At 43.0% G+C, this 25,174-nt stretch overlaps 1 protein-coding gene across 1 annotated transcript in view; it reads left to right on the top strand.

Annotated features, from left to right (window-relative positions):
- cdc20 (cell division cycle 20 homolog) overlaps positions 1-24,399 on the top strand; it is a 30,747-nt gene extending 6,348 nt beyond the window's left edge. The window contains exons 2-11 of the mRNA XM_085983237.1: positions 4,934-5,168; positions 11,340-11,506; positions 14,720-14,816; positions 18,985-19,113; positions 19,320-19,516; positions 20,044-20,138; positions 20,282-20,513; positions 21,337-21,462; positions 23,090-23,207; positions 23,795-24,399. Coding sequence (XP_085839363.1) covers positions 4,949-5,168; positions 11,340-11,506; positions 14,720-14,816; positions 18,985-19,113; positions 19,320-19,516; positions 20,044-20,138; positions 20,282-20,513; positions 21,337-21,462; positions 23,090-23,207; positions 23,795-23,964 — 1,551 coding nt within the window. The 5' untranslated portion in view covers positions 4,934-4,948 and the 3' untranslated portion in view covers positions 23,965-24,399. The remainder of the gene's footprint in view (positions 1-4,933; positions 5,169-11,339; positions 11,507-14,719; positions 14,817-18,984; positions 19,114-19,319; positions 19,517-20,043; positions 20,139-20,281; positions 20,514-21,336; positions 21,463-23,089; positions 23,208-23,794) is intronic.
- The last annotated feature ends 775 nt before the right edge of the window (positions 24,400-25,174 follow it).

Raw genomic sequence — 25,174 nt, 5'->3', positions numbered from 1 at the left:
GCAGAGCACTTGGAAAACAGTGACGGGATCGGACAAAGTCAACATGGATTTACAAAAGGTAAATTGTGCTTGACTAATCTACTGGAATTTTTTGAGGGTGTAACTGGTAGAATAGATAAGGGAGAACCAGTGGATGTGGTGTATTTGGATTTTCAGGAGGCTTTCGATAAGGTCCCGCATAAGCGATTGGTGTACAAAATTAAAGCACGTGGGATTGGGGGTAAGGTACTGACTTGGATCGAGAACTGGTTGGCAGACAGGAAGCAGAGTTGGAATAAACGGGTCTTTTTCCGAGTGGCAGGCAGTGACTAGTGGGGTACTGCAGGGATCGGTGCTAGGACCCCAGCTATTCACAATATATATTAATGATTTAGACGAGGGAACTACAAGAAACTCTTTTTAACCGGCACCTAAATAACTGGAAATCTGTTAACCAGCAAAATTCGGGAGTAGGTTCAAGTAAGTTTTACTTCATATTAGTGGCAGTTCCTGGATCTGTGGCTGTGTAACTGGGGTTTGTGCACTTGTTGCTAAGCAACAGGGACGCTTGGTCTGTGGCCGGAGTTCCTGCACATGTTGCTGAGCAACAGGGAAGCCTGGATTTGTTGCTGTGTACGGTGCTCTCGTACCTTTTAAACTATACCTCTCTGTAATCCAGACTTTTTGATAAACCGGCACCATGCAGGTCCCGTTGGTGTCGGATAATAGAGTTTCCTGTGGATGTAATATCTCCAAGTTTGCAGATGACACAAAGCTGGGTGTGTGTGCTGTGAGGAGGAAGCAGAGAAACTCCAGTATGATTTGGACAGGTTGGGTGATTGGGCAGATGCAGTATAATGTGGATAAATGCGAGGTTATCTACTTTGGTGGCAAAAACAGGAAGACAGATTATCTGAACGGCAATAGATTGGGAAAAGGGGAAGTGCAACGAGACCTGGGTGTCCTTGTGCACCAGTCGCTGAAGGTAAGCATGCAGGTGGTTAAGAAGGCAAATGGTATGTTGGCCTTCATAGCAAGAGGATTTGAGTACAGGAGCAAAGATGTCTTGCTGCAGTTGTACAGGGCCTTGGTGAGACCACATCTTGAGCATTGTGTGCAGTTTTGGTCACCTTATCTGAGGAAGGATGTTCTTGCCATGGAGGGAGTGCAGCGAAGATTCACCAGACTGATACCTGGGATAGCAGGAATGACATAGGGAGAGAGATTGGGTCGATTAGGCTTATATTCGCTAGAGTTTAGAAGAATGAGAGGGGATCTCATTGAAACTTTAAAAATTCTAACAGGACTAGACAGACCAGATGCAGGAAGGATGTTCCCGATGGTCAGAGAGCCCAGAACCAGGGGTCACGGTCTAAGGATAAGGGGTAAGCCATTTAGGACTGATGAGGAGGAATTTCATCACCCAGAGAGTGGTGAATCTGTGGAATTCTCTACCACAGAAGGCAATTGAGGCCAATTCATTAAATATATTCAAGAAGGAGTTAGATATATTTCTTAAGGCTAAAGGGATATGGGGAGAAAACGGGGACAAGGTACTGAATTTGGATGATCAGCCATGATCTCATAACATAGAAACATAGAAAATAGGAGCAGGAGTAGGCCATTCGGCCCCTCGAGCCTGCTCTGCCATTCAATGCAATCATGGCTGCTCATCCAAATTCAGTACCCTTTCCCTGTTTTCTCCCCATATCCCTTGATCCCCTTAAGCCTTAAGAAATATATCCAACTCCTTCCTGAATATATTTAATGAATTGGCATCAACTGTCTTCTGTGGTAGAGAATTCCACAAGTTCACCACTCTGTGTGAAGAAATTCCTCCTCATCTCAGTCCTAAATGGCTTATCCCTTATCCTTAGACTGACCCCTGGTTCTGGACTCCCCTGCCATCGGGAACATCCTTCCTGCATCTAGTCCTGTTAGAATTTTCTAAGTTTCAATAAGATCCCTTCTCATTCTTCTAAACTCTAGCGAATATAAGCCTAATCGACCCAATCTCTCTCCCTATGTCATTTCTGCCATCCCAGGTATCAGTCTGGTGAATCTTTGCTGCACTCCCTCCATGGCAAGAACATCCTTCCTCAGATAAGGCAACCAAAACTGCACACAATACTCAAGATGTGGTCTCACCAAGGCCCTGTAGAACTGCAGCGTGACATCCTTGCTCCTGTACTTGAATCCTCTCGCTATGAAGGCCAGCATACCACCGTCCTTGGCCTCTTGTATTCCACAGAAGCTCAACGTAAACTCGAGGAACAGCACCTCATCTTCCGATTAGGCACTCTGCAGCCTTCCGGACTCCATCTCGAGTTCAACAATTTCAGATCATAACCTCGGCCCCTATTACACATTTTTTCTTGTAATTTTTCCACTCCTTTCTCTTTCTCCCCCCCCCCCCCCCCCCCCCCTTTTTGTTTCTCTCACACCTGGCAGCTATCTCTTGCCCTGCCAGTACACTTTACACCTAATCTCAGCCTATTACCATCTCGTCTAGCTGTTTTGTTTCTTTCACTTCTTTTGTCTGATCGCAGCCCTGCCTTCGATCTAATTCCTTTTCTTTCCAGTTTTGAAGAAGGGTTCGACCCGAAACGTCAACTCAAATTTCTCTCCACGGATGTTGCCTGACCTGCTGAGTTTTTCCAGCATTTTCTGTTATTTCGGATTTCCAACATCTGCAGTATTTTGCTATCATACCATTTGCCTTCTTAACCGCCTGCTGCACCTGCATGCTTACCTTCAGTGACTGGTACACAAGGACACCCAGGTCTCGTTGCACTTCCCCTTCTCCGAATCTATTGCCGTTCAGATAATCTGTCATCCTGTTTTTGCCACAAGTGGATAACCTCGCATTTATCCACATTATACTGCATCTGCCCAATCGCCCAACCTGTCCATGTCATACTGGAGTTTCTCTGCATCCTCCTCACAGAATACACGCCCACCCAGCTTTGTGTCGTCTGCAGACTTGGAGATATTACATCTAGTTCCCTCGTCTAGATCATTAATATATATTGTGAATAACTGGGGTCCTAGCACCGATACCTGCGGTACCCCACTAGTCACTGCCTTCCACTCGGAAAAGACCTGTTTATTCCAACTCTTTGCTTCCTGTCTGCCAATCAGTTCTCTATCCAAGTCAGTACCTTACCCTCAATCCCATGTGCTTTAACTTTGCACGCTAGTCTCTTATGCAGGACCTTATCGAAAGCCTTCTAAAAGTCCAAATACACCACATCCACTGGTTCTCCCTTATCTATTCTACCAGTTACATCCTCACAAAATTCCAGTAGATTAGTCAAGCATGATTTACCTTTTGTAAATCCATGTTGACTTTGTCTGATCCTGTCACTGTTTTCCAAATGCTCTGCTATTACATCTTTTATAATGGACTCTAGCATTTTCCCCACTGCTGATGTCAGGCTTACCAGTCTATAATTCCCAGTTTTCTTTTTTTTTTTAAAGTGGGGTTACATTAGCTATCCTCCAATCCATGGGGACTGTTCCAGAGTCTCTAGAATTTTGGAAGATGGCCAGCAATGCATCTATTTCTAGGGCCACTTCCTTAAGTACCCTAGGATGTACATTATCGGGCCCTGGGGATTTATCGGCCGTCAATCCCGTCAATTTCCCTACGAATACTGATTTCATTCAGTTCCTCCCTCTCATTAGACCCTATGTTCCCTGACATCTGAGTTTATTTGTGTCCTCCTTTTGTGAAGACAGAACCAAAGAATGTATTTAATTGGTCTGTCATGTCTTTGTTCCCCATTATAAATTCCCCTGATTCTGACTGCGAGGGACCTACGCTTGACTTTACCAATCTTTTTCTCTTCACATATCTATAGAAGCTTTTACAGTCAGTTTTTATGTTCCCTGCAAGCTTACACTCATGCTCTATTTTCCCCCTCTTAATTAATTCCTTGTTGAATGCTAATCTGCTCCCAATCCTCAGGTCTGCTGCTTTTTCTGGCCAATTTATATGTCCTCTCCTTGGATCTTATGCTATCCCTGATTTCCCTTGTTAGCCACAGTTGAGTCACCTTTTTTGTTTTATTTTTATGCCAAACTGGGATGAACAAATTCTGTAGTTCATCCATACAATCTTTGAATGTTTGCCATTGCCTATTCACCGTCAACCCTTTGAGTAACATTCCCCAATCCATCCTAGCCAACTTGCGCCTCATACCGTCGTAGTTTCCTTTATTTAAATTCAGTACCCAAGTCTCTGAATCAACTACTTCACTCTCCATCTTCATTAAGAATTATATTAAGGGGCCTCGCACAACAAGATTGCTAATGAATCCTTTCTCATTGCATAATACCCAGTCTAAGATAGCCTGATCTTTAGTTGGTTCCTTGACACATTTGTCCAGGAAACCATCCCGTATACACTCTAGGAATTCCTCTCCCACTGTATTGTTACTAATTTGGTTAGCCCAATCTATATGTAGATTAAAGTCACCCATGATAACTGCTGTGCCCTTATTGCACGCATCTCTAATTTCCCGTTTAATACCATCCCCAACCTCAGCATTACTGTTTGGGGGGGGTTTGTATACAACTCCCACTAACGTTTTCTGCCCCATGGTATTTCTCAGCTCTCCCATACAGATTCCACATCAGAGCTAATAACCCTTCCTTACTATTGTGTTAATCTGCTCTTTAACCAGCAATGCTACCCCACCGCCTTTTCCTTTTTGCCTGTTCTTCCAGAATATTGAATTGGATGTTGAATTCCCAGCCTTGGTCACCCTGGAGCCGTGTATCCGTAATCCCAATTATATCATATCCGTATTAAATGGAGGAACATGCTCGAGGGGCCGAATGGCCTACTCCTGCTCCTATCTTCTATGTTTCTATGAAAGATGTGTATAACTATAGGTGAGTTTGTGGATGATCTCCTGACTTGTGTTTTTAATGTCCTCTTTCTACACAGAAGTGTGTGAACAGAATGTCTCAGTTTGTCTTTGAGAGTGATATCAACAACCTCCTGAAATTGGATGCTCCCATAACAAACGGGCCGTTGGCCAGGTGGCAGCGGAAAGCGAAGGAGACCAGTAGTGTTTCTGGGTCATTGTCTACTTCAGCTAATATCAGTGGCCTGTCGCCAATGAAAACTACAAACCGGTCACTGAACACGTCAAAGGTGCTGACGCCCAGCAAGACACCAGGTAGCTGGAGTAACTTTTAAACTTTCAACTGTATTAACATTGTGCCAGTCTCTAATGTTTGGCTTAATTTTTTTCAATGGTAATTGTATTTTAGAGAGCATTTTTAATTAAATTTTCAGACCAATGCCTCCTAAATTTTGGGGGGGGAGGGGGGAAAAGAGGTAGAGAAACCGAACCATAAATATATAAAATAACAGAAAACGCTGGAAACACTCAGCAGGCCAGGCAGCATCCGTGGAGAGAGAAACAGTTAAAGTTTCAGGTCTGGGACCCTTCATCAGAACCATAAATATATAGTTCCTCTTGAGTCTGGGCTCATTGTGCACCTGGCCTACTCTGTTCATAGTTATAATGTTTGGGTAACCTTTGACCTCGGACACATTTGCTTCTGTGTGCCTTATTCTGTTCTTGGTTCACCCAGCTGTGGTATGGTAATGACATTTTAAGGAGGGAAAACATTGAAGTAAACTCATTGTGGCATTTCTTCTGCAGAAAAAGTAAAGCTAATACTACATATATAATTTATAAAATGAATTTATATCTTTAAAGACTAGCTGGTAGAGAAGTGATCTCAAAATAGGTGTACTTTCAGAATGGAATGTGTATTGTACTGGATTACAAATTTACAGAAAGTACTTGAGACTTCAATAAGGAGGTAGACAATCAGTATGAAGTTCTTCCCATTAGTGGCCTAACAGCAGATCCCAGGATGTTGGAAGTGCTTGTCTGTAAGAACAGCCCCTGTTGGCACTTTCTGCATATTGTTCAAAAAGGTGCAAGGATCAAGCCAGTCAGTTTAACCTTGGTAATGGGGAAGCTTCTGGAAACTATAATCTGGGACAAAGTTAAGTCACTTGGTAAGTGTGGATTAATTACGGAAAGCCAGCACAAATTTGTTAAAGGTAAATTGTGTTTAACTAACTTGGTTGAGTTTTTTGATGAGATAACAGAGGGTTGATGAGGGCAAAGTGGTTGACGTGGTGTATATGGACTTCCAAAAGGTGTTTGACAAAGTGCCACATAATAGGTTTGCCAGCAAAGTTGAAGCCCATGGAATAAAAGGGACAATGGCAGCATGGATACAAAATTGGCTAAGTGACCAGAAACAGAGTAGTGGGGAATGGTTGTTTTTTGGACTGGAGGAGGGTATACAGTGGTGTTCCCCAGGGGTCGGTACTAGGATCACTGCTTTTCTTGATATATATTAATGACTTGGACTTGGGTGTACAGGGCACAATTTCAAAATTTACAGTTGAGACAAAACTTGGAAGTATAGTGAACAGTGAGGAGGATAGTGATAGACTTCGACGACATAGACAGGCTGGTGGAATGGGCAAACACGTGGCAGATTAAATTTAATGCAGAAAAGTGCGAAGTGATACATTTTGACAGGAAGAACGAGGAGAGGCAATATAAACTAACAGGTACATTCCTAAAGTGGGTGCTTAAACAGAGACCCCTGGGGGTATATGTGCACAAATCATTGAAGGGGGCAGGTTGAGAAAGCAATTTAAAAAAGCATACGGGATCCTGGGTTTCATAGAGGCATAGTGTACAAAAGCAAGGAAGTTATGAGCCTTTATAAATTGCTGGTTTGTCCTCAACTGGAGTACGGTGTCCAATTCTGGGCCCCACACTTTAGGATGTGAAGGCCTTACAGAGGGTGCAGAAAAGATTTACGAGAATGATTCCAGGGATGAGGGACTCCAGTTACGTGGATAGACTAGAGAAGCTGGTGGTGTTCTCCTTGGACCAGAGAAGTTTGAGAGGAGATTTGCTAGAGGTGTTCAAAATCTTGAGGGATCTAGCCAGAGTAGATAGAGAGAAACTGTTCCCATTGGCGGAAGGGTCAGGAACCAGAGGACACAGATTTAAGGTGATTGACAGAAGAGCCAAAGGTGACATGCGAAACTTTTTTACTCGGCGAGTGGTTAGGATCTGGAATGCACTACCTGAAAGGGTGGTGGAGGCAGACTCGATCATGACTTTCAAAAGGGAGTTGGATAAGTACCTGAAGGAAAAAAAAATTGAAGGGCTATGGGGAAAAGGCAGGGGAGTGGGACTAGCTGAAGTGGGCTGGCAGAGAGCTGGCACAGGCTCAATGGGCCGAATAGTCTCCTTCTGTGCTGTAACCATTCTGGGATTCTATATATCTAGACAACTGGTTTGACTAATCTCAAAAGTGGATGTGATATTTGCTGGATCAGTGTTGTCACTAAATTTCTTTAGAATATTCATAACAATCTGGCGTGTGACATGTTCCACAACAGCCAGTACACTTTTTTTTAAAAAGGCGAAATGTGCCAATTTTCTTCCCGCCTTTCCTGAAAACACTGGCCCCTTCTAGGGTACAGTTCCAGGTACTTTCCAGAACTCTGCCCAAGTGTGAGCCCTGATGGTGTCAATAGGCTATCTAACCAGAGAGGGGGCATTGTATCCCAGTGTGGCCCTGTGCTCTCGATGTCCACACTTGCCTTTCTAGCAGTGATTTGTGGGTAGTAAACAGAGGTGAGATGCTTTCTTCCCCTGCCCTGCCTCCCTCCTTTCTAATGTGAAAATCACTAACCGCACAGATCAGAATAAGATCTAGAAATTTGTTGGTCTTTATGGCTGTCATCTGGAGAGCTTTGTGATTTAATTGTCTAATTGCTTTGATCGTTAGTGTTGGACCTATAATCATTCTTTATCCTGGTATTGTATAACTTAAAATGTCTTCTCTAGCTAGAATATTTCCAGTTTGAAAGGACAAAATTAATAATTTATTACTATGTACATGTGTATAGTCCCCCATCCTAGTGGCCACGCTACTATATTTGATTGAGGATCCCAATTGAAGGCAGACAGTGTCTGGCCTTTGGATTCCTGCTGCAAGTGTGGAAGTAGCTTGTTTAGTTTGACTTGCAGGCTTGGAATTATGACTTATCAAATTTTATTTTCTGCAAACCGTTCTTTGTCGTCCAGTATGCATTGCCTTTAGAGAAAGTATGAGTGCCACAGAACATTAATGTACTATGTAGATACAGTTCAATGTTTGCCAATCTGGGAAAGTTTCATTAGTAATGAACATCAGACAAATTCATAATTGTACATTCTGCTGAATGGGTTGCAGAACTTTTATTATACAGTATTTCTTGGGGTAGTAGTAGCTGCTAGGAAACATCAGATCATTGTACTCATGATGGACATGTTGCAGATCAGTATGTATTGGGTTTATCTGGGTAGTGTGTAAAAGATAGTATCCAGAGCAGTGTAGGTGGTTTGCCTTGGTTCGAATCGCCCCTCCTACTTAGTTCTATATGACAGGAATTACGGTGAACAGGATTGAGACTGGTCAAGAAGGTAAGAGCCCATGGAATCCAGGGTGCCTTGGCACATTGGATACAAAACTGGCTTAGTGGCAGAAGGCAGAGGGTGATGGTCGAAGGTTGTTTTTGTGACTGGAAACCTGTGGCCAGTGGGGTACCACAGGGATCGGTGCTGGGTCCCTTGCTGTTTGTGGTCTACATTAATGACTTGGATATGAATGTAAAGGGTATGATCAGTAAATTCGCGGATGATACTAAAATTGGTAGGGTGGTAAATAGCGAGGAGGGTAGCCTCAGTCTGCAGAACGATATAGATGGGTTGGTCAGATGGGCGGAACAGTGGCAAATGGAATTTAACCCGGAAAAGTGCGAGGTGATGCACTTTGGGGGGTCTAACAAGGCAAGGGAATACACAATGAATGGTAAGACCCTAGGCAAGACGGAGGGTCAGAGGGATCTGGGTGTGCAGGTACACAGATCCCTGAAGGCGGCGGAACAGGTGGATAAGGTGGTAAAAAAGGCATATGGGATACTTGCCTTCATTAGCCGAGGCATAGAATATAAGAGCAAGGAGGTTATGATGGAGCTGTATAAAACACTGGTTAGGCCACAGCTGGAATACTGTGTGCAGTTCTGGTCGCCACACTACAGGAAAGATGTGATCGCGTTAGAGAGGGTGCAGAGGAGGTTCACCAGGATGTTACCAGGGCTGGAGCGCTTCAGCTATGAAGAGAGACTGGGCAGATTGGGTTTGTTTTCCTTGGAGCAGAGGAGGCTGAGGGGGGACATGATTGAGGTGTACAAAATTGTGAGGGGCATAGATAGGATGGATGCTGAGGAGCTTTTCCCCTTAGTAGAGGGGTCAATAACTAGGGGGCATAGATTCAAGGTAAAGGGAGGGAGGTTTAGAGGGGATTTGAGAAAGAACTTTTTCACCCAGAGGGTGGTTGGAGTCTGGAACTCACTGCCTGAAAGGGTTGTGGAGGCAGAAACCCTCACAACATTTAAGAAGCATTTGGATGAGCATTTGAAATGCCATAGCATACAAGGCTACGGGCCAAATGCTGGAATATGGGATTAGATTAGACAGGGCTTGATGGCCGGCATGGACACGATGGGCCGAAGGGCCTCTATCTGTGCTGTATTACTCTATGACTCTATGACAAGCTTTTCAGACTCAACCGTGGTGTTTAATAAGGTTAACACACACACCCGCCTCCAGTATGTAAAATGTCTGGTGGCATAAAACAAGCAGTACAACAATACAACTTGGCCCGTCGAACAGGCCCCTGTCTCACATTAAGACGCTTACAATCAGTGTTGCAATACAGAGTATAACACGGACTTGTCCCACAAACCCCGGAACATACACTATATAATACACACACAACCTCCCCACTAAACCCCTCTGGATTGGTTGGGACACTACACCCCCTCACACAGTACCGGTGGTCTTAAGGATGCGTGGGCTTGAACAATGCTCACCCCGATTGTCCATTTTCTTGCTGGCTGCTCCCCTGTGTAGAACGTGTCTCCTGGTTCCGTATCGCCGATGCAGTATCCAAGTCCCAGTTTCGAGGTTCGTTCCTACAGTTGAAGAGCAAGGCGAGGCTCTTGTCACTCGTGGTGGTTTCTTCTCTCTGTCCCGGACGGAGTGCTTCGTTCGAGAGCAAGCGAGAGAGAGGCCCCAGAGCTGCCTTCTCTCTATACCCTTAAAGTTCATTAAGGTCTGTGTAGTTGCAGTGATGTCTTTTTAATCGGGGCTATCCCATCTAGGTGCTGGTGTTAATGGTAGATGATGGGCCACACTTCTCACCTGATCCTGGGTTAAGTGGCTTCCCATTAATTTACAATGGCCTTTGTCTGGTTCCTGCCTTTCGGGGCTATCTCATCTAGGTGCTCGTCACTATGAGTCACCCATTGTCTTCCCAGGGAATTCTGTCTGCCCAGACATTCTCCCATAATTAGTTTGTAGGCCTGGCTGGAATCTCCTGTCCATCACGAACACCTGGGCCCCTCCCATCTTCAAACAGGCTGATGGTCATTCAAAATGTCCGATACAAAAAAAATCCCTGGGGCCTGCGTTGATGCTTATAGCAGTTGTCCATACACAAGTGTGGCTATGGTGACGTGCACTCATTTTAGTGGAAAGCTCCTTGCATGAACTCGTACAATGCAGGTAAAAGTACTTTACTTAACTAACATCTACCAGCATTCAGTAATGGTAAAGCACTCAACGATCAAAACATTAGCATACTCTGCTTTTCGTCTTGCCAGCAAACTCCCAAAAAGGTTAAAGTACACATGGATACACTGTGCAACTGAGTGTTCAGATCACATGCCCAATGATGGTGTCTATTACTCATTTTATATTTAGTAATCAGACATGCAATTAACCACATTTGGCTAGTGACTAATGTATTGGATGCACTAATCTAGAGAAATTAGAACTGATATACTACTGTTATTGCACCAGTCAAGGTGACCAGCACTTGCTCCTGTGACATTCTGAGCTAGCAATGCTTATTTCTATGTGGCTGCTGGCGAAGACTGGTGCTCTTGTTGGAAGGAAGCTACCTCTCTGCATTACCACTTACTTTATTTAGTTCCTTAAAAAAAAAAAAGCTGTGTAGTTTCAGGATAAAGTATAGATTGATCAGTGGAGTGGAAATACATGACTTTTAGTATTAAGCTCTTAAAGGAGTTCTAGTTTTTCTTCACTTCCCTCACTACTTCCTCCTTTCTCCCCACCCCCTCCAAAAATGAATAACTGTTGATTTATATGTGAAGGTTGAAATGCACAAAGAATGGGGAAAGCTGCACTCTACTAAGATCATTTAATCGAGCCTTTCTGCCTGCCTTGCAGGGAAAACGAAAACTCCTAAATCTTCTAAATGTTCCCGAGTTCAAGGGACACCATCAAAAGTAGGCGGTGATCGTTACATTCCAGCCCGTAATGCAGTGCAAATGGATGTGGCACATTTCTTAATCTCTAAAGAAAGTGAGCAAGAAAATGAATCTCCAACCAAGAAGGTGAGTGCCAAAGGTTCCAGTAGGAAATTGATATGAAAAAGGACTAAATTGAGCATCAAACTATTGATCTATTATAAAGTACTTCATTTCTATGGTTCAGAGTGTGATTGCAAAACTTCTTCCTGAATGCTATAGGTAATTGTATATATTTTTTGCCCTTGTTTGTACTTTTGACTGCTATTTGGAGGCAGGTTAGAAACAGACATTTTGCTTGCACTCTCTGGTATGAGGAATAGATTCTACATCCCACTATTCATTTTTGAAGTGGTTTCAGTGGTTGAGGTTACCAGGCACATCTCTCTGTTTACTTGATCTGTTAGATTAACAAACACACAAAGATTAAAGTATAATTAAATTATTATAATTAAAGTATAAAGAGCATAATTGGATAGCTCTTTCAAAGAGCAGACGTGATGGTCTGGCCGGCCAAGTGTGGGAGGATATGACCCCAACCAACATGCTGGGCTCCATATTGCACCTAGGCCTAATTACAAAACTCGATCAAAAATTGTTCCCAGTGCAAGCACAAGTCAAGCCAAGAGATCTGGATCCATTCCACCTGCGCAAACAGCAATCAAAGTAAAATGACTTCCCAATGCATAGAGGAATTTACACTTCCCTAAAATGGAAAATTTACACTTCCCTAAGTGTTGGCCAGACAACAAGGCCTCAGGAGCAGATGGAATCCCTGCCAAGGCACTAAAGCATAGCGGAGAAGCACTACTGGCGTGAATTCATGAACTCATTTCTCTCTTATCTGGAAGGAGGAGAGCATGCCAGGGGATCTCAGACGCTGTAATTGTGACCATCTTCAAGAAAGGTGACAAGTCAGATTGTGGTAATTAGAGGAGTTTCCCTGCTGTCTGCCACAAGGAAAGTCATGGCAAGAATCCTCCCCAATTGCCTTCTCCCAGTGGCCGAAGAGCTCCTCCCAGAGTTGCTATGTGGATTCCGCCCACTAAGAGGCACAATGGACATGATCTTCACCACGTGTCAATTACAAGAGAAATGCAGGGAACCGCACCAACCGCTGTACATGGCCTTCTCTGATCTCACAAAGGCCTTCGACACTGTCAACCGTGAGGGATTATGGAGTGTCCTCCTCAAATTCAGCTTCCCTCAAAAGTTTGTCACCATCCTCCACCTGCTTCACAACGACATGCAAGCTGTGATCCTGAGCAACGGTTCCACCACAGACCCAATTCACATACGGACCGGGGTCAAGCAAGGCTGTGTCATTGCACCAATGCTCTTCTTGATCTTCCTTGCTGCAATGCTCCATCTCTCCCTCTAAGCTCCCCACTGGAGTGGAGCTAATTTACAGAACAAACGGGAAACTGTCCAACCTCTGTTGTCTCCAGTCCAGATCCAAGGTCGTCCCATCCTCTGTTGTCGAATTACAGTATGCAGACAACACTTGTCTGCGCTCACAGGTCGAATTCCAAACCATTGTTAACATCTTCACCGAAGTGTACGAGAGCATAGGCCTTACACGAAACATCCGTAAGACAAAGGTCCTCTCCCAACCTGCCCCCGCCAAACAGTACTGCCACCTGACTATCAAAATCCACGACAAGGCCTTGGACAACAGAAAATGCTGGAAAAACTCAGCAGGCCAGGCAACATCCGTGGAGAGAAATTAGAGTCGACGTTTCAGGTCTAACCCTTTTTTTTTTTTTTCAAAACTGGAAAGGAAATGAAATAGATCGAAAGGCAGGGTTGGGAGAGAACAAAAGAAGTGAAGAGGCATTAAGAGGTATTCAAAATGAGACGAGATGGTGGACCACTTTCCATACCTCGGGAGCCTACTGTCAACAAGGGCAGACGCCAATGACCAAGTCCAACACCGCCTTCAGTGTGCCAGGGTCGCCTGAGGAAGAGTGTTTGAAGGCCAGGACCTCAAACCCGGCACCAAGCTCATGGTCTACAGAGCAGTAGTGATACCCACCCTGCTGTATGCCTCAGATACATGAACCACATACAGCAGGCACCTCAAAGCACTGGAGAGGTGCCACCAACGCTGCCTCCACAGATCCTGCAAATCCATTGGCAGGATATGTGCACCAGCGTCTGTTCTCGCTCAGGCCAACATCCCCAGCATCGAAGCTTTGACCACGCTCGATCAGCTCCGATGGACGGGTCACATCTTCCGCATGCTCGATACAGGGGTGGTAGTGGTATATTAATGACTTAAATGAAAGGACTGAGGGTAACGTATCCAAGTTTGCTGATGATACAAAGTTAGGTGGGAAAGTAAACTGAAAGGAGGATGCAAAAAGGCTGCAAGGGGATAGAGACTGCTTGACTGAGTGGGCAAGACCGTGGGGAATGTGAAGTTATCCACTTTTGGGTAGGGAAAAACAAAAGCAGGCTATTTTTTGAATGGTGAGACTGGGAAATGTTGGCACTCAGAGGGACCTGGGTGTCCTTGTACATGAATCACAAAGTTAACGTGCAGGTGCAGCAAGCAATTAGGAAAGCAAATGATATGTTAGCTTTTGTTACAAAGGGATTTGAGTATGAGTAAAGAAGCCTTACTACAATTATATAGGGCATTGGTGAGGCCACACCTGGAGTACTGTGTACAGTTCTGGTCTCCTTACCTGAAGAAAGACATACTTACCTTAGCGGGAGTGCAACGAAGGTTCACTAGACTGGTTCCTGGGATGAGAGGATTGCCCTATGAAAAGAGACTGAGTAGACTAGGCCTATCTTCCCTATAGAAGGAATATAGAAGAATGAGGTGATCTCATCGAAACATATAAAATTCTTAAGGGGCTTGACTGGGTTAATGCTGAGATGATGTCCCCCCTGGTTGGGGAATCTAGAACACAAGGTCACAGTCTCAAAATAAGGAGTCTGCCATTTAGGACTGGGATGAGGAGAAATTTCTTCACTGTTGTGAATCGTTGGAATTCTCAGAGCTGTGGATGCTCAGTCGTTGAGTATATTGAAGACCGAGGTTGATTGCATTTTTGGGAATTAAGGGATATGGGGATAGTGCGGGAAGGTGGAGTTGAGGTAGAAGATTAACCATGATCTTATTGTATGGCGGAGCAGGCTCAAAGGGCCGAATGGCCTACTTCTCCTATTTCTTGTTATATTTCTTATGCTGCTATAACAGAAATGAGTGAGTCAACAAAAATGACTGAGCTAAATAAGCTGAATTGCATCTAGATTCTTGCAATAAATTACAGTATCTTTCTTGTTCAGGAGCAACAGAAGACCTGGTCCTTAAACTTGAATGGTTATGATGTTGAGCAGGCAAAAATTCTCCGTCTGAGTGGGAAACCCCTTTGTGCACCAGAAGGTATTTTAATTTAAATTTTTTAACCTAGATTAATTAGCAAAGGCTCTATGCTATTTTAAGAATCACTGCTATTCCTTGCTAGTGCATCTGACTGGCTTTTCGATTCAATCCTGTTGAAAGTGAAAAGGGGGGAGTGGTGAAAGAGGGTGAAAATTATAGTCATCTGAAAGGCCAATCTAAACTGTTCAGATTATGAAATCTAATCATTGCTAGATTGTCATAGGTTGTGAGATACTTGATTTGCAAGCCGGTGAAGTAACGTCTTGACCACTGGCCTAAAAGGAAGCTCTTCTAGTCCCTTCCTGTTCATTACTTTGTTTTTTTTAAACTACTTTCTGTCTAGCTGCTGAGATTGTGGAATTGAGCTCGTTATTAATAAAGTGCTTCCAGTGAGCCCGTCTCTATGGACTTGAAGCACTTTCAGGGGTTGCAGCTTATTTATTACTGCTGCTTTGCCTGTGGCTGGTCAAGAATGCCAAGTAGGTTGCTTCTGCTGTCCTGTTGGGCTTATTGTGATTTGGAAAATGGGATACAATAGAAATTACCATCCTGAGAGTCCCTCTTGTGGGATGTGTTTAAACTATCCAGAATGACATGTCCTAGTATAGCTGAAGAATATGGTGTTCTTCATTACTAGAAGATTCAAAGCTCCACTGTAATGGCAGACTCTATTTCCTTGAGATATGCTGTGCCCTTGGCTGCTGAAGATTGTATTGGTCACTATCTGCTCCCCTTTTCAGCTATCTCTGTTTTGGTAAATATTCATTATTGTAGGTTTACATATGCAGGAAATGATTGCTGCCATCCCATGGTGAGGGTCAGACAAATGAGTGGATGAAATACTTGAGGCACTACAGTTGGATTTCTCTCATCTGGTACATTACATTCTGGGTCCTGTCTTGGTACCTTTTTCTCTAGTCATTGGCTGGCAGGCTGTCTCCAAAAAAAAAAAAAAAAAAAGTTGGTGTGCCAGAAGTTATGTTTGGAGCACAAGTTTAAATCTCAATTAACTTTCTCCCAAATATCAATCCTTTTGCAACTTCAGTTTGTTATTCAGAGCATTGAAGTAATTAGACTAGATGGACTCCATGTCTGCTACTGGCTGCCATTGTCTGCACTTTCAAATTTGAGTGCTGCAGATCACTATTGACCTTTCCAGACATGAAGCTCCTTCAGACTGAATTTTGATGTAGGTTGCTGAATGTTGTGTGGGTGAGACTATGGAGACAAGTACCTTCTGCCATTTTGTTCCCTAAATTTTAGGGGCAGTATATGTGTAAGCAGCCAGAGGACCTATTTCTGAGTACTGTAAAGCATAGACATAGCTATACACCGGGGAATGGAAAGAAATTAAGCCTGGAAGATTCTTGGATGGGGGTGACGAGGAATGAGACAGGATCATTCTGAAGTATACACTTCCATAATTTAGGTTTGGAGGAGGGGTGAGGTGAATTGGATCTGAAGCATTGCCAGGAACAGTACATGCCACCAACACTTAACAGCAGATGTGTCTGATGGCTGCTGCTAGGATTTGGTAACCGTGTTAGCCATTCATTGTGTGTGTGTGAAAACGTCCCAACTCACTTCACAGGAGTGTCATAAAACGAAATTTAACACCGACCCACATGATGACACATTAGGGCAGATGAAGTAGGTTTTAAGGCGCATCTTAAAGGAAAAAAAGAGAGCGAGATAGGAATGAATTCCAGAGCTTGGGGCCTCGGCAGCTGAAGGCACAGCCACCAATGGTTGAGCGATGAAGTTGGGGGGGGTGCAAGAGGCCAGAATTGGAGGAGTGCAGATATCTCTAGCTGGGTGGGGGTGCTGTGGAAGGGGGTGGGGTTGTGGGGCTGGAAGAGATTAGAGATGGGGAGGGCCGAGGCCATGGAGGGATTTCAAAACGAGGATGAAAATTTTTAAATCAAGGTTTTGCTTAACTGGGAGCTCATGTAGGTCAGTGAGCACAGGGTTGATGGGTGAATGGGACTTGGTGAGAGTTGGGACACAGGCAGCCTAGTTTTGCATGACTTCAGGTTTATGTAGGGTGGAATGTGGGAGGCCAGCCAGGGGTGTGTTGCAATAGTTAATTTTAGAGGTAACAAAGGCAAGAAAAAGGACCATTTAATTTTAATATGTACAATACAACATTAAAATTCCAAATGACACATGCCCTGCCCTACCCTCCCTACCACCATAAGTATGTGGTTGTCACAAAAATGGTTTAAAATCTAAAACCAATAAGCAACAACTTGTATTTTTATAGCGCCTTCAATGTCAAAACATCCCAAGGCACTTAGAGTATTATAAGATGAAAAAATTGACAGTCTGGTTCAGCCTCAGACAGATGCTGGGGAGAGGGATGGAGTTTGTGGCAGGGACCAAAGACAATGGCTTCGGTCTTCCCAATATTTAGTTGGAGGAAATTTCTGCTCGGATAAGCAGTCTGACAATTTAGGGGCAGCGGAGGGGTGGAAATGGTGGTGAGGTAGAGCTGGGTGTTGTCAGCGTACATGTGGAAACTGACGCTGTGTTTTCGAGCAATGTCACCAAGGGGTAGCATGTAGATGAGATCGATCCTTGGGGGACACCAGAGGTAACGATGCAGAAGCGGGAAGAGAAGCCATTGCAGGTGATTCTCTGGCTACGATTAGATAAGAATGGAACCAGGGGCGTGCAGTCCCACCCGGCTGGATGACGGTGGAGTGGTCAACCTTCTCAAAGGCTGCAGACAAGTTGAGAAGGACGAGGAGGGATGGTTTACCTTTGTCACAGTCACATAGGATGTCATTTGTGTCAGAGCTGTTTTGGTATTGGGGCGGAAACCTGATTGGAGGGATTCAAACATGGAGTTCTGGGAAAGATGGTCATGGATTTGGGAGGCGACAACATATTCAAGGACATTGGAGAGAAAGGGGAGGTTGGAGATGGGGCGGTAGTTTGCAAGGACGGAGGAGTCGAGGATTGTTTGTTTGAGAGATGTGATGACTGCAGATTTGAAGGAGGGGGACAGTAGCTGAAGAGAGAACCGTTAACAATATCAGCTCACGGAGCCAGAAAAGGAAGTTGATTGGTCAGCAGTTTAGTGGAAATAGGGTTGAGGGAGCAGGAAGTGGGTCTGATGGGCAAGATTAGCAGAGATCATGATGGGCGATCTGATTAGAGTGGGTGTCAACCTTGCAGCTGCTGCAATTTGTAAGAATCATCCTATTTGTCCTGAGACCAGGTTAACTAGGTCCAAGACAAGGAGTGAGTGCTATCTTATTTCTACTACCTTACTGCATAACCATGCCTATGTAACTTGAGTTTCCGTGTCCATTCCCATATGCATTTTGGCTGCCGCTCCAGACCTGAGCCCATCACTTTTTTTTCCCCTTAAAACGTACCTCTGACCAAGCTTTTGATCACCAGTCCTAATATGTGGCCTGGTGTCAAATTTTGTTGATCATGCTCCTGTGAAGCAGCTTAAGATGTTTTACTAAGTTAAAGGTGCTATATAAATGCAAGTTGTTGTAGATTGGTTTGTGACAATTCAAATAGAATGCTGGGGAAAGCACAAGTCACATCACATTCCCCTGCAATTGAATCGCTTTATTTCCAGGGTAGATATACTGGGAGCTTGGTCTTTGAAAGGTCCTTCCCAACTTGTTCTTTCTGACCTGATTTAGTGTTAACTGCAGTGTTGGATTTTGGTTTTCAATGCGCTTGCTGACTGAAGTTTCAGTGCTGTTCTTTTGACCAAAAAAAGCTCAAAGCATGACCCAGAATGCACAAAGTGGGGGAGGGGGCAGGTGGTGAGGTGATTGGTTGCCTGCCCAGGAATTAATCTCTTGAATTGTCCTCCCTGGTGGGCTCCCATGGGATGATGTCCATATCTAGTTTGTTTGTGGAAGCTTAACTTGATGCATAGCATTCTTGTAGTTAACATAAAATGGGGTGGGTGGGTGAGGGTGCATGTTATTTGGGGCTGAACTTGCCCAAGACTATTCTGTAAAATAACAGTGCAGAGGATTAAATAGCTTTTTTTAATTGGATGTTTCTGCTAAAATGCTGCTGGTTAGCTAGTCCTTGAATCCTCCTGTTCTGTGGTTTTGTCAGCTGCGGTCCCATCCTTTGGGTAGGGGAGCCCTCCAATCATGTCCTGTGGTTTTAGTCTCTGTTTGTTCTCTAGGTTACCAGAATAACCTGAGAGTGCTGTACAGTCAGTCAACGACGCCAGGTTCTACCAAGAAGGCCACCCGGTATATACCCTCCATGCCAGAGAGAATCCTGGATGCTCCAGAGATCAGAAATGATTACTGTAAGTTGTGGGGTTTAAATGTTCCTTTTGGCATGCAGAGGAAATTGCTGGTATCCATAACCCTACCTAATCTGTCTTAATTTTGTGTAATGATGTAATATTCAGAACCATTGTTCAGACTTTTGCGGTTTACTACATTTTAGTTAATTAACTTAATTTGTTTTTCCCTTGGTTTTTTTTCTTTCTCTTTTCTAACCCCTCCTCAGATCTGAATTTGATTGACTGGAGTTCACTGAATTACCTGGCTGTGGGACTTGGCAATAATGTGTATCTCTGGCAGGCTGAGTCAGGTGATATCCTACCACTTGTACAATTGGAGGGTCAGGAGGACTATATTGCTTCTGTATCCTGGATAAAAGAAGGGAACTATTTGGCTGTTGGAACAAGGAATGGAGAGGTTCAGGTAAGAGCAGAGTGCGAGACTTGTGGTCTGATTCCACTTTGGTTGTAGTAGACCAGGAAGCAGCAACTGTAATCTGTCTACAGACCAGTATGATCTGTCAGAGGTCAGTCATTGCTGTGATTGACACTTGTACACCATATGATAGGTATGTGTTTGTAGACACTAATTGTACTATAGTCTGCATTTCTTCACACTCTAGCAAGGCAAATAACTAGTTCTGACTCTGATCACAAATCTTGACACCAATTACTGTTAGGGTCAAAGATAGCTAGCATCCTAAACTCTGCTTCGTAGGTAATGCAATTGGTCAGTAGCCAACTATGACAGCTGACCCAACTTTTCAATCTCTTATGAGACTTTACACTATTGCTGTGTGACAGTCACTTTAGGGACTGAATCTAGTACCAAGCATGGGCATGTGTAGGAATTGAAATGTTTCTAGTTTGCAGCTGTACTTGTTTTGTTTGGACCTGAAGTGTGCACAACTTCTACAGTACAAATTTACTGTAAACATTTTTGATTTGAAGGTTTGGGATGTTGAGCGTCGGAAACGTCTAAGGAATATGGTGAGTCACACTGTACGAGTAGGCGCACTCTGCTGGAGCAGTTACATTCTATCCAGGTAAAAAAAAAAAAAAAGTGGTACAAAGCATGAATATTTTTCTTGTGCATAGTAGAATAAGTAATTAACAAAAACTTTGGAAATGTTGAATTACAAAATGTTTTGACTTTTTTTTTCTTTCTATCGCTGCATTCCTCCTTCAGTGGCTCCAGAATGGGTCAAATCCATCACCATGATGTTCGGGTAGCAGAACATCACGTATCTACTCTGACTGGACACACACAAGAGGTCTGCGGCTTGAAGTGGTCCCCTGATGGCAGGTATCTTGCTAGTGGTGGCAATGACAACATTCTGAATATCTGGCCTAGTATCCCTGGGAATGATGCAGAGTGCACCCCATTGCACACGTTCACACAGCACCAGGGTGCTGTTAAGGTAAATGGCTTTTATTGGCAAACAGATGAGGGCTTAACTAAGTTTGCAATTTGATCTATAGGATTCAATTTTTTTTTGAACAAATTTTGAAAGTGAAGACTTTAGTTGTAGTGCATTAGTAGCAATGTGACTCCCAGTCTATCTCTAAATCACTGGTACTAACAACAGAACTGGAATCGAATTTATAAACAATACATAGACAACTGCCTACTGAGGCACTCTTGATGGATTAATGCTGTACATGGAGTAACTCCGGGTCTGAATTCTGTCACTGTCTTTTCTTCTCCCCCATATGAACTTCACAGTATTCACCTTTTGACTGTTCCACCTAGGGCTGTTGGTTTGATTTTTTTTTTGTGCTTTTGATGTTGAAACCAGCTTAACCCTAAACTCAAGTTAATTTTAGCTACAAAAATGACCAATGTATAAATATTGCTTGCCCTGTCTTGCCTTATGTCTTTTTAGTTTCATTATCACTTTTATTTTACATGTCCTTCCATTTGATAAAGTTACAAAAAGATGAGACGACTGCCAGGCTAATCAGTGCTCACACACTTCATTGTAATGCCTCATGCACCACCCCTGCAAATGCTAGTAATGCAAATACCTGGGTTGCGGTGAAAATAATATGCAACTGATTTTCAGTGGAAAAACTTGACTTTCTGCTCTTTGTCTGTCTCCTGTAATTTTGAGAGCTACTTGCAAAATAGATGTTTTTTCTGTAGGCTGCTATCTTGGCATCTTTGGCATTGCCACAAGTGCGGTCAACTGGTAATATTCATGCTCCAATTTGATCTGTATCTGCTTCATTTTGTTTTTCTAGGCAGTTGCCTGGTGCCCTTGGCAAGCAAGTATCCTTGCAAGTGGCGGTGGCACCAATGACCGGTTCATTCGCCTTTGGAATGCCAATACTGGATCTTGTTTGAATGCTGTGGATACTCGATCTCAGGTTAGTTCTACAACTCCAGGGTAGTGAGGTTAATGCAGTATGGGAGTTGAAACCAGTGTTAACAGGTAGATGATTTTACTATTTCACCCTAATCTGTAGTTTTTTAATGTTTATTCAAACATGATTGGATGGTGAGCCAAGGGCCACCGACGAGGGCAAGTAATGTCTAATAGAAAAGACTTGCACAAATGGAAGGAAAAGTCATTGAGCAAACAAGGAGAGCAATAAAAAACAACAGGATACAGAAAGTATTAGATATGCAAAAGTGAATATGAAATACTTGCGAGGGATATCAAAGCTAACTGGTGTGGTGGGGGGAATGTGGGCCCATTAAAGAAGATGCAGGTGAGACTATAAATGGATAATGAGGAATTGGCAGACTTGTAGTCTCCACTGCTTATAGTGTTGGTGTTTGTGCAATTTGCCCACTATACACAGTGGCCTGATTAACCAAGAAACTTTAGTAAATCTTCATCCTCTGTTTCTCCATCCTGCTGTGTCTAAATGGTTAGCACCATTTGCCCAATCATAGGGATAAGCAGGGACTGTGTAAGTGGGACTGTACTTTGTATCTGTTTTAACAGTGGAGGGAAAGGACAAAATACCAGCCGTACAAGGAATCTAAACGTGTCGAGGGGAGGAGATTAGTGGATTTATATCTTGTTTTAAATGGTAATGAACAGAATAATGAGACTTGCGATGGACAAATATCCAGAGCCTGATGGTGTCCGCGCCAGGATAGTAAAAGAAATGGGTTTGGAAATTCATATACATTAGTCGTCATTATCCAAAACACTCAATTCAGGAATTATGCCATTGGATTAGAAAATTGCAAATGTCCATTAATCCATTATTTAAGAAGGGAGGAAGTGCAAAATCTGGTAATTACAGATCTTCTCACCAGAGACAGCGTGAGCACTTGTGCAAATATCATCCAATAGACAGTATGCATGGATTTGTGAAAGGTAGGTAGTCTCTGACAAATCTAGTTTGTTTTTTTAGATCACTAGCATTGTGCAGAAAGCATTTGAAAAGGTTCCACACAAGATTATTAGCAAAAATGAGTGCAGGATTGTGACATGGATTGGGGGATAGGAGGCAGGAGAGATAAAAAGGGTTTTGCTATCTGGTGGGATGTGGCAAGTGGGGTTCTTCTGGGATCTGTACTGGGCCTCTGCTTTTCACCATATATTCCTTGGATGCAGAAATAGGGAATTGTATATCCAAGTTGCAGAAGGCACTAAATGAGGAGGTAGTTGTGTGGATGGGAGCAGGAAGTTGCAACGGAACAGTGAGTGAGTAAAACTATATCGGATGAAGTATGAGGTCATCCCTGTTGGATCAGGGACAAATCCAAATATTTTCTCAATAATGGAGACTGAGCTGTGGAGGAGCAAATGAATTTGCTTCCCTGTACACATCACTAAAAGCATCCCCATCCCTGAAGGAAGTACCCTAACTGCTTCACCCAGCCTGACTAGGTAATTTGGGTTAACCCTCCCTGGTGAAGTACTATAGGTGTTAGGTGGGTTGAGCTGGGCACTTGGCAATGTTTTCATATATAATCAATTTTTTCCTTTGGTACTTTCAAATTTAAATTTACCCCTCACGTTATTGTCTTCTGTAGGTCTGTTCCATAGTCTGGTCAACAGAATACAAAGAAATGGTATCGGGTCATGGATTTTCACAGAATCAGTTGGTAATCTGGAAGTACCCAAACTTGACTAAAGTTGCTGAGCTCAAAGGTAAACGCTTCAATTGTGTAGTGAAATGTTTTTAAATATGTCCTGTACAAGTTCTAGGTTTAATCAAATTTGTTTGTTTTTTGGGGCAAGTTTTTTTAACTTTTGGTGTGCCTTTTTTTTAGAGCAGTTCTGAAATGCCTAAGCAGCTTTATGTCTGACTATATGTTGACTATACTGTAGTCACTGACTTGAATTATGGAAACGTTATACAATTAGAAAACTATATAGCTTTAACTTGTGTGTGCAGATCTAACCTTGAGTAAGCCTAATGCAATTATTTGCGTTATCACTCTAGGGACTGAACATTCAAAATAACATCAAATAATACTGTAAATTACTAATGTCAGCAACTGAACAGAAGAGGCTAACGTTTTGAGTATAGACCCTTTGCCTAAACTTTCAATGCCACTTGATCCTGTAAGCTAGATGTGCTATGATTCAAGCACAGGCGAAGTCGAAATCTTTTATGTGGGTCTTGCCTTTAACAATGCAGCTCCTGCTTTTATTTTCCAGTTGTCCGATTAAGACATTGCAGAGTATAGGTGCTATATCATGCCATCTAATGTGTTACTCTATTTCTCATGCAGGTCATCAGGCTCGTGTGCTGGACCTTGCTCTGAGCCCAGATGGCACGACAGTATGTTCTGTGGCTGCAGATGAAACTATCCGTATCTGGAAGTGCTTTGCTATGGACCCAGCAAAAAAGAAGAAGATGGTAGCCAATCAATCCAGTGTGCTCCACCATGGCATTCGATAAAACTCTGCAATTGCTGCTAGAGAGACTTGTACAACAACAAAAATGTGGGAGTTTACACTTGCTCAAAGGATCCAAAACTCACATTTTTAAGACTGAGGATGACTGGTGTTTGTAAATAAAGTACTAAACCTTTTCAATTGGAGGGAAACTAGTGTTTCAGTGAGACATTATCCCAATTCTCCTTTCTCCACTTGTTTCCAAATTCAAAACTATTTGCATGATGAACAATGATTTTTTTTGAGTATTAAAGCTTTGTGTGGTATTGTTCCTTTTACAGAAGTTTAAGTTGCATAGGAATAACCATCTTATTTTAAAATGGTGTGCTGCATCACCAGGTTATGTATTTAAAGGACATTTTAAAACACTGTAATTTAATAAACTGTACATATTTTTATCTTTACATTTTTTTTCAATAAACTTGGATGGCTTATTCAAGCTTTGTATATAGTCTAGTATGTATATCCATCTAGTGACAAGTTTTTATTTTACTGACCGACTAGTCTAACATGTTTGATATCCGTGGATTTGCATTCCATATAGTGTCAATGCAAAGGAGTGTGAGATTACTCATTTGAGTTCACATGAGTCAGCTGCAACCTTGACTCTGGATTTAAATCAGTTGATTAATGTCTGGTCAAAGCTCAAGTCACTTTGCCCAAGAGCAAATGTACACCAAGTTACTATTAACTTGTAATGCAGTAGATCTATTTTCTCTTTTTTAATAGGTGCTAATTGACCTATGCATTTCTAGTTTATTGTTTTTGATTTTTAGCACTTGGTGTTTTTTTCCTCTTTGTTTCTAATGTATGTTTAATATATCTACTGACTTGGAAAAATACCTGGCAGGAGGGAGAAGTGCCATAGTGGAAGTTTGAGGGCCACAAACTCTGCCTCCTTCAATCAAGGCCCGTGAAGGTCATCTTATCTCAGCAAACCTCTGCTACATTTTTTAAGCTGGCTTTCAAAGACCATGGTTTAAGTACTATGTTCTTGTATGTTATAGTCTACTACTTGAAGTGACTCACTTGTTTTTGTTAAAGATGAATTGCTTTCCTTGAGAGGAAGGGGGGGGAAGAGAATTGGGGGGTTTGCCCCTGGGTTGATCACAACTATATAACACCAGCCATCTAGTTCTGCTGTGATTCTTAGAGCTGATTCTGATCCCTCCTTGTATTGTGTTTGGAATGCAGCATTGGACACAGTTTGATAA

Source organism: Somniosus microcephalus, chromosome 3 (genome assembly GCF_052327205.1).
Source record: "Somniosus microcephalus isolate GS21.2 chromosome 3, FLI_Smic_1.0, whole genome shotgun sequence".
In the NCBI taxonomy this organism is placed as follows: Eukaryota; Metazoa; Chordata; class Chondrichthyes; order Squaliformes; family Somniosidae; genus Somniosus; species Somniosus microcephalus.
This window is presented reverse-complemented; position numbering and strand designations above follow the sequence as displayed.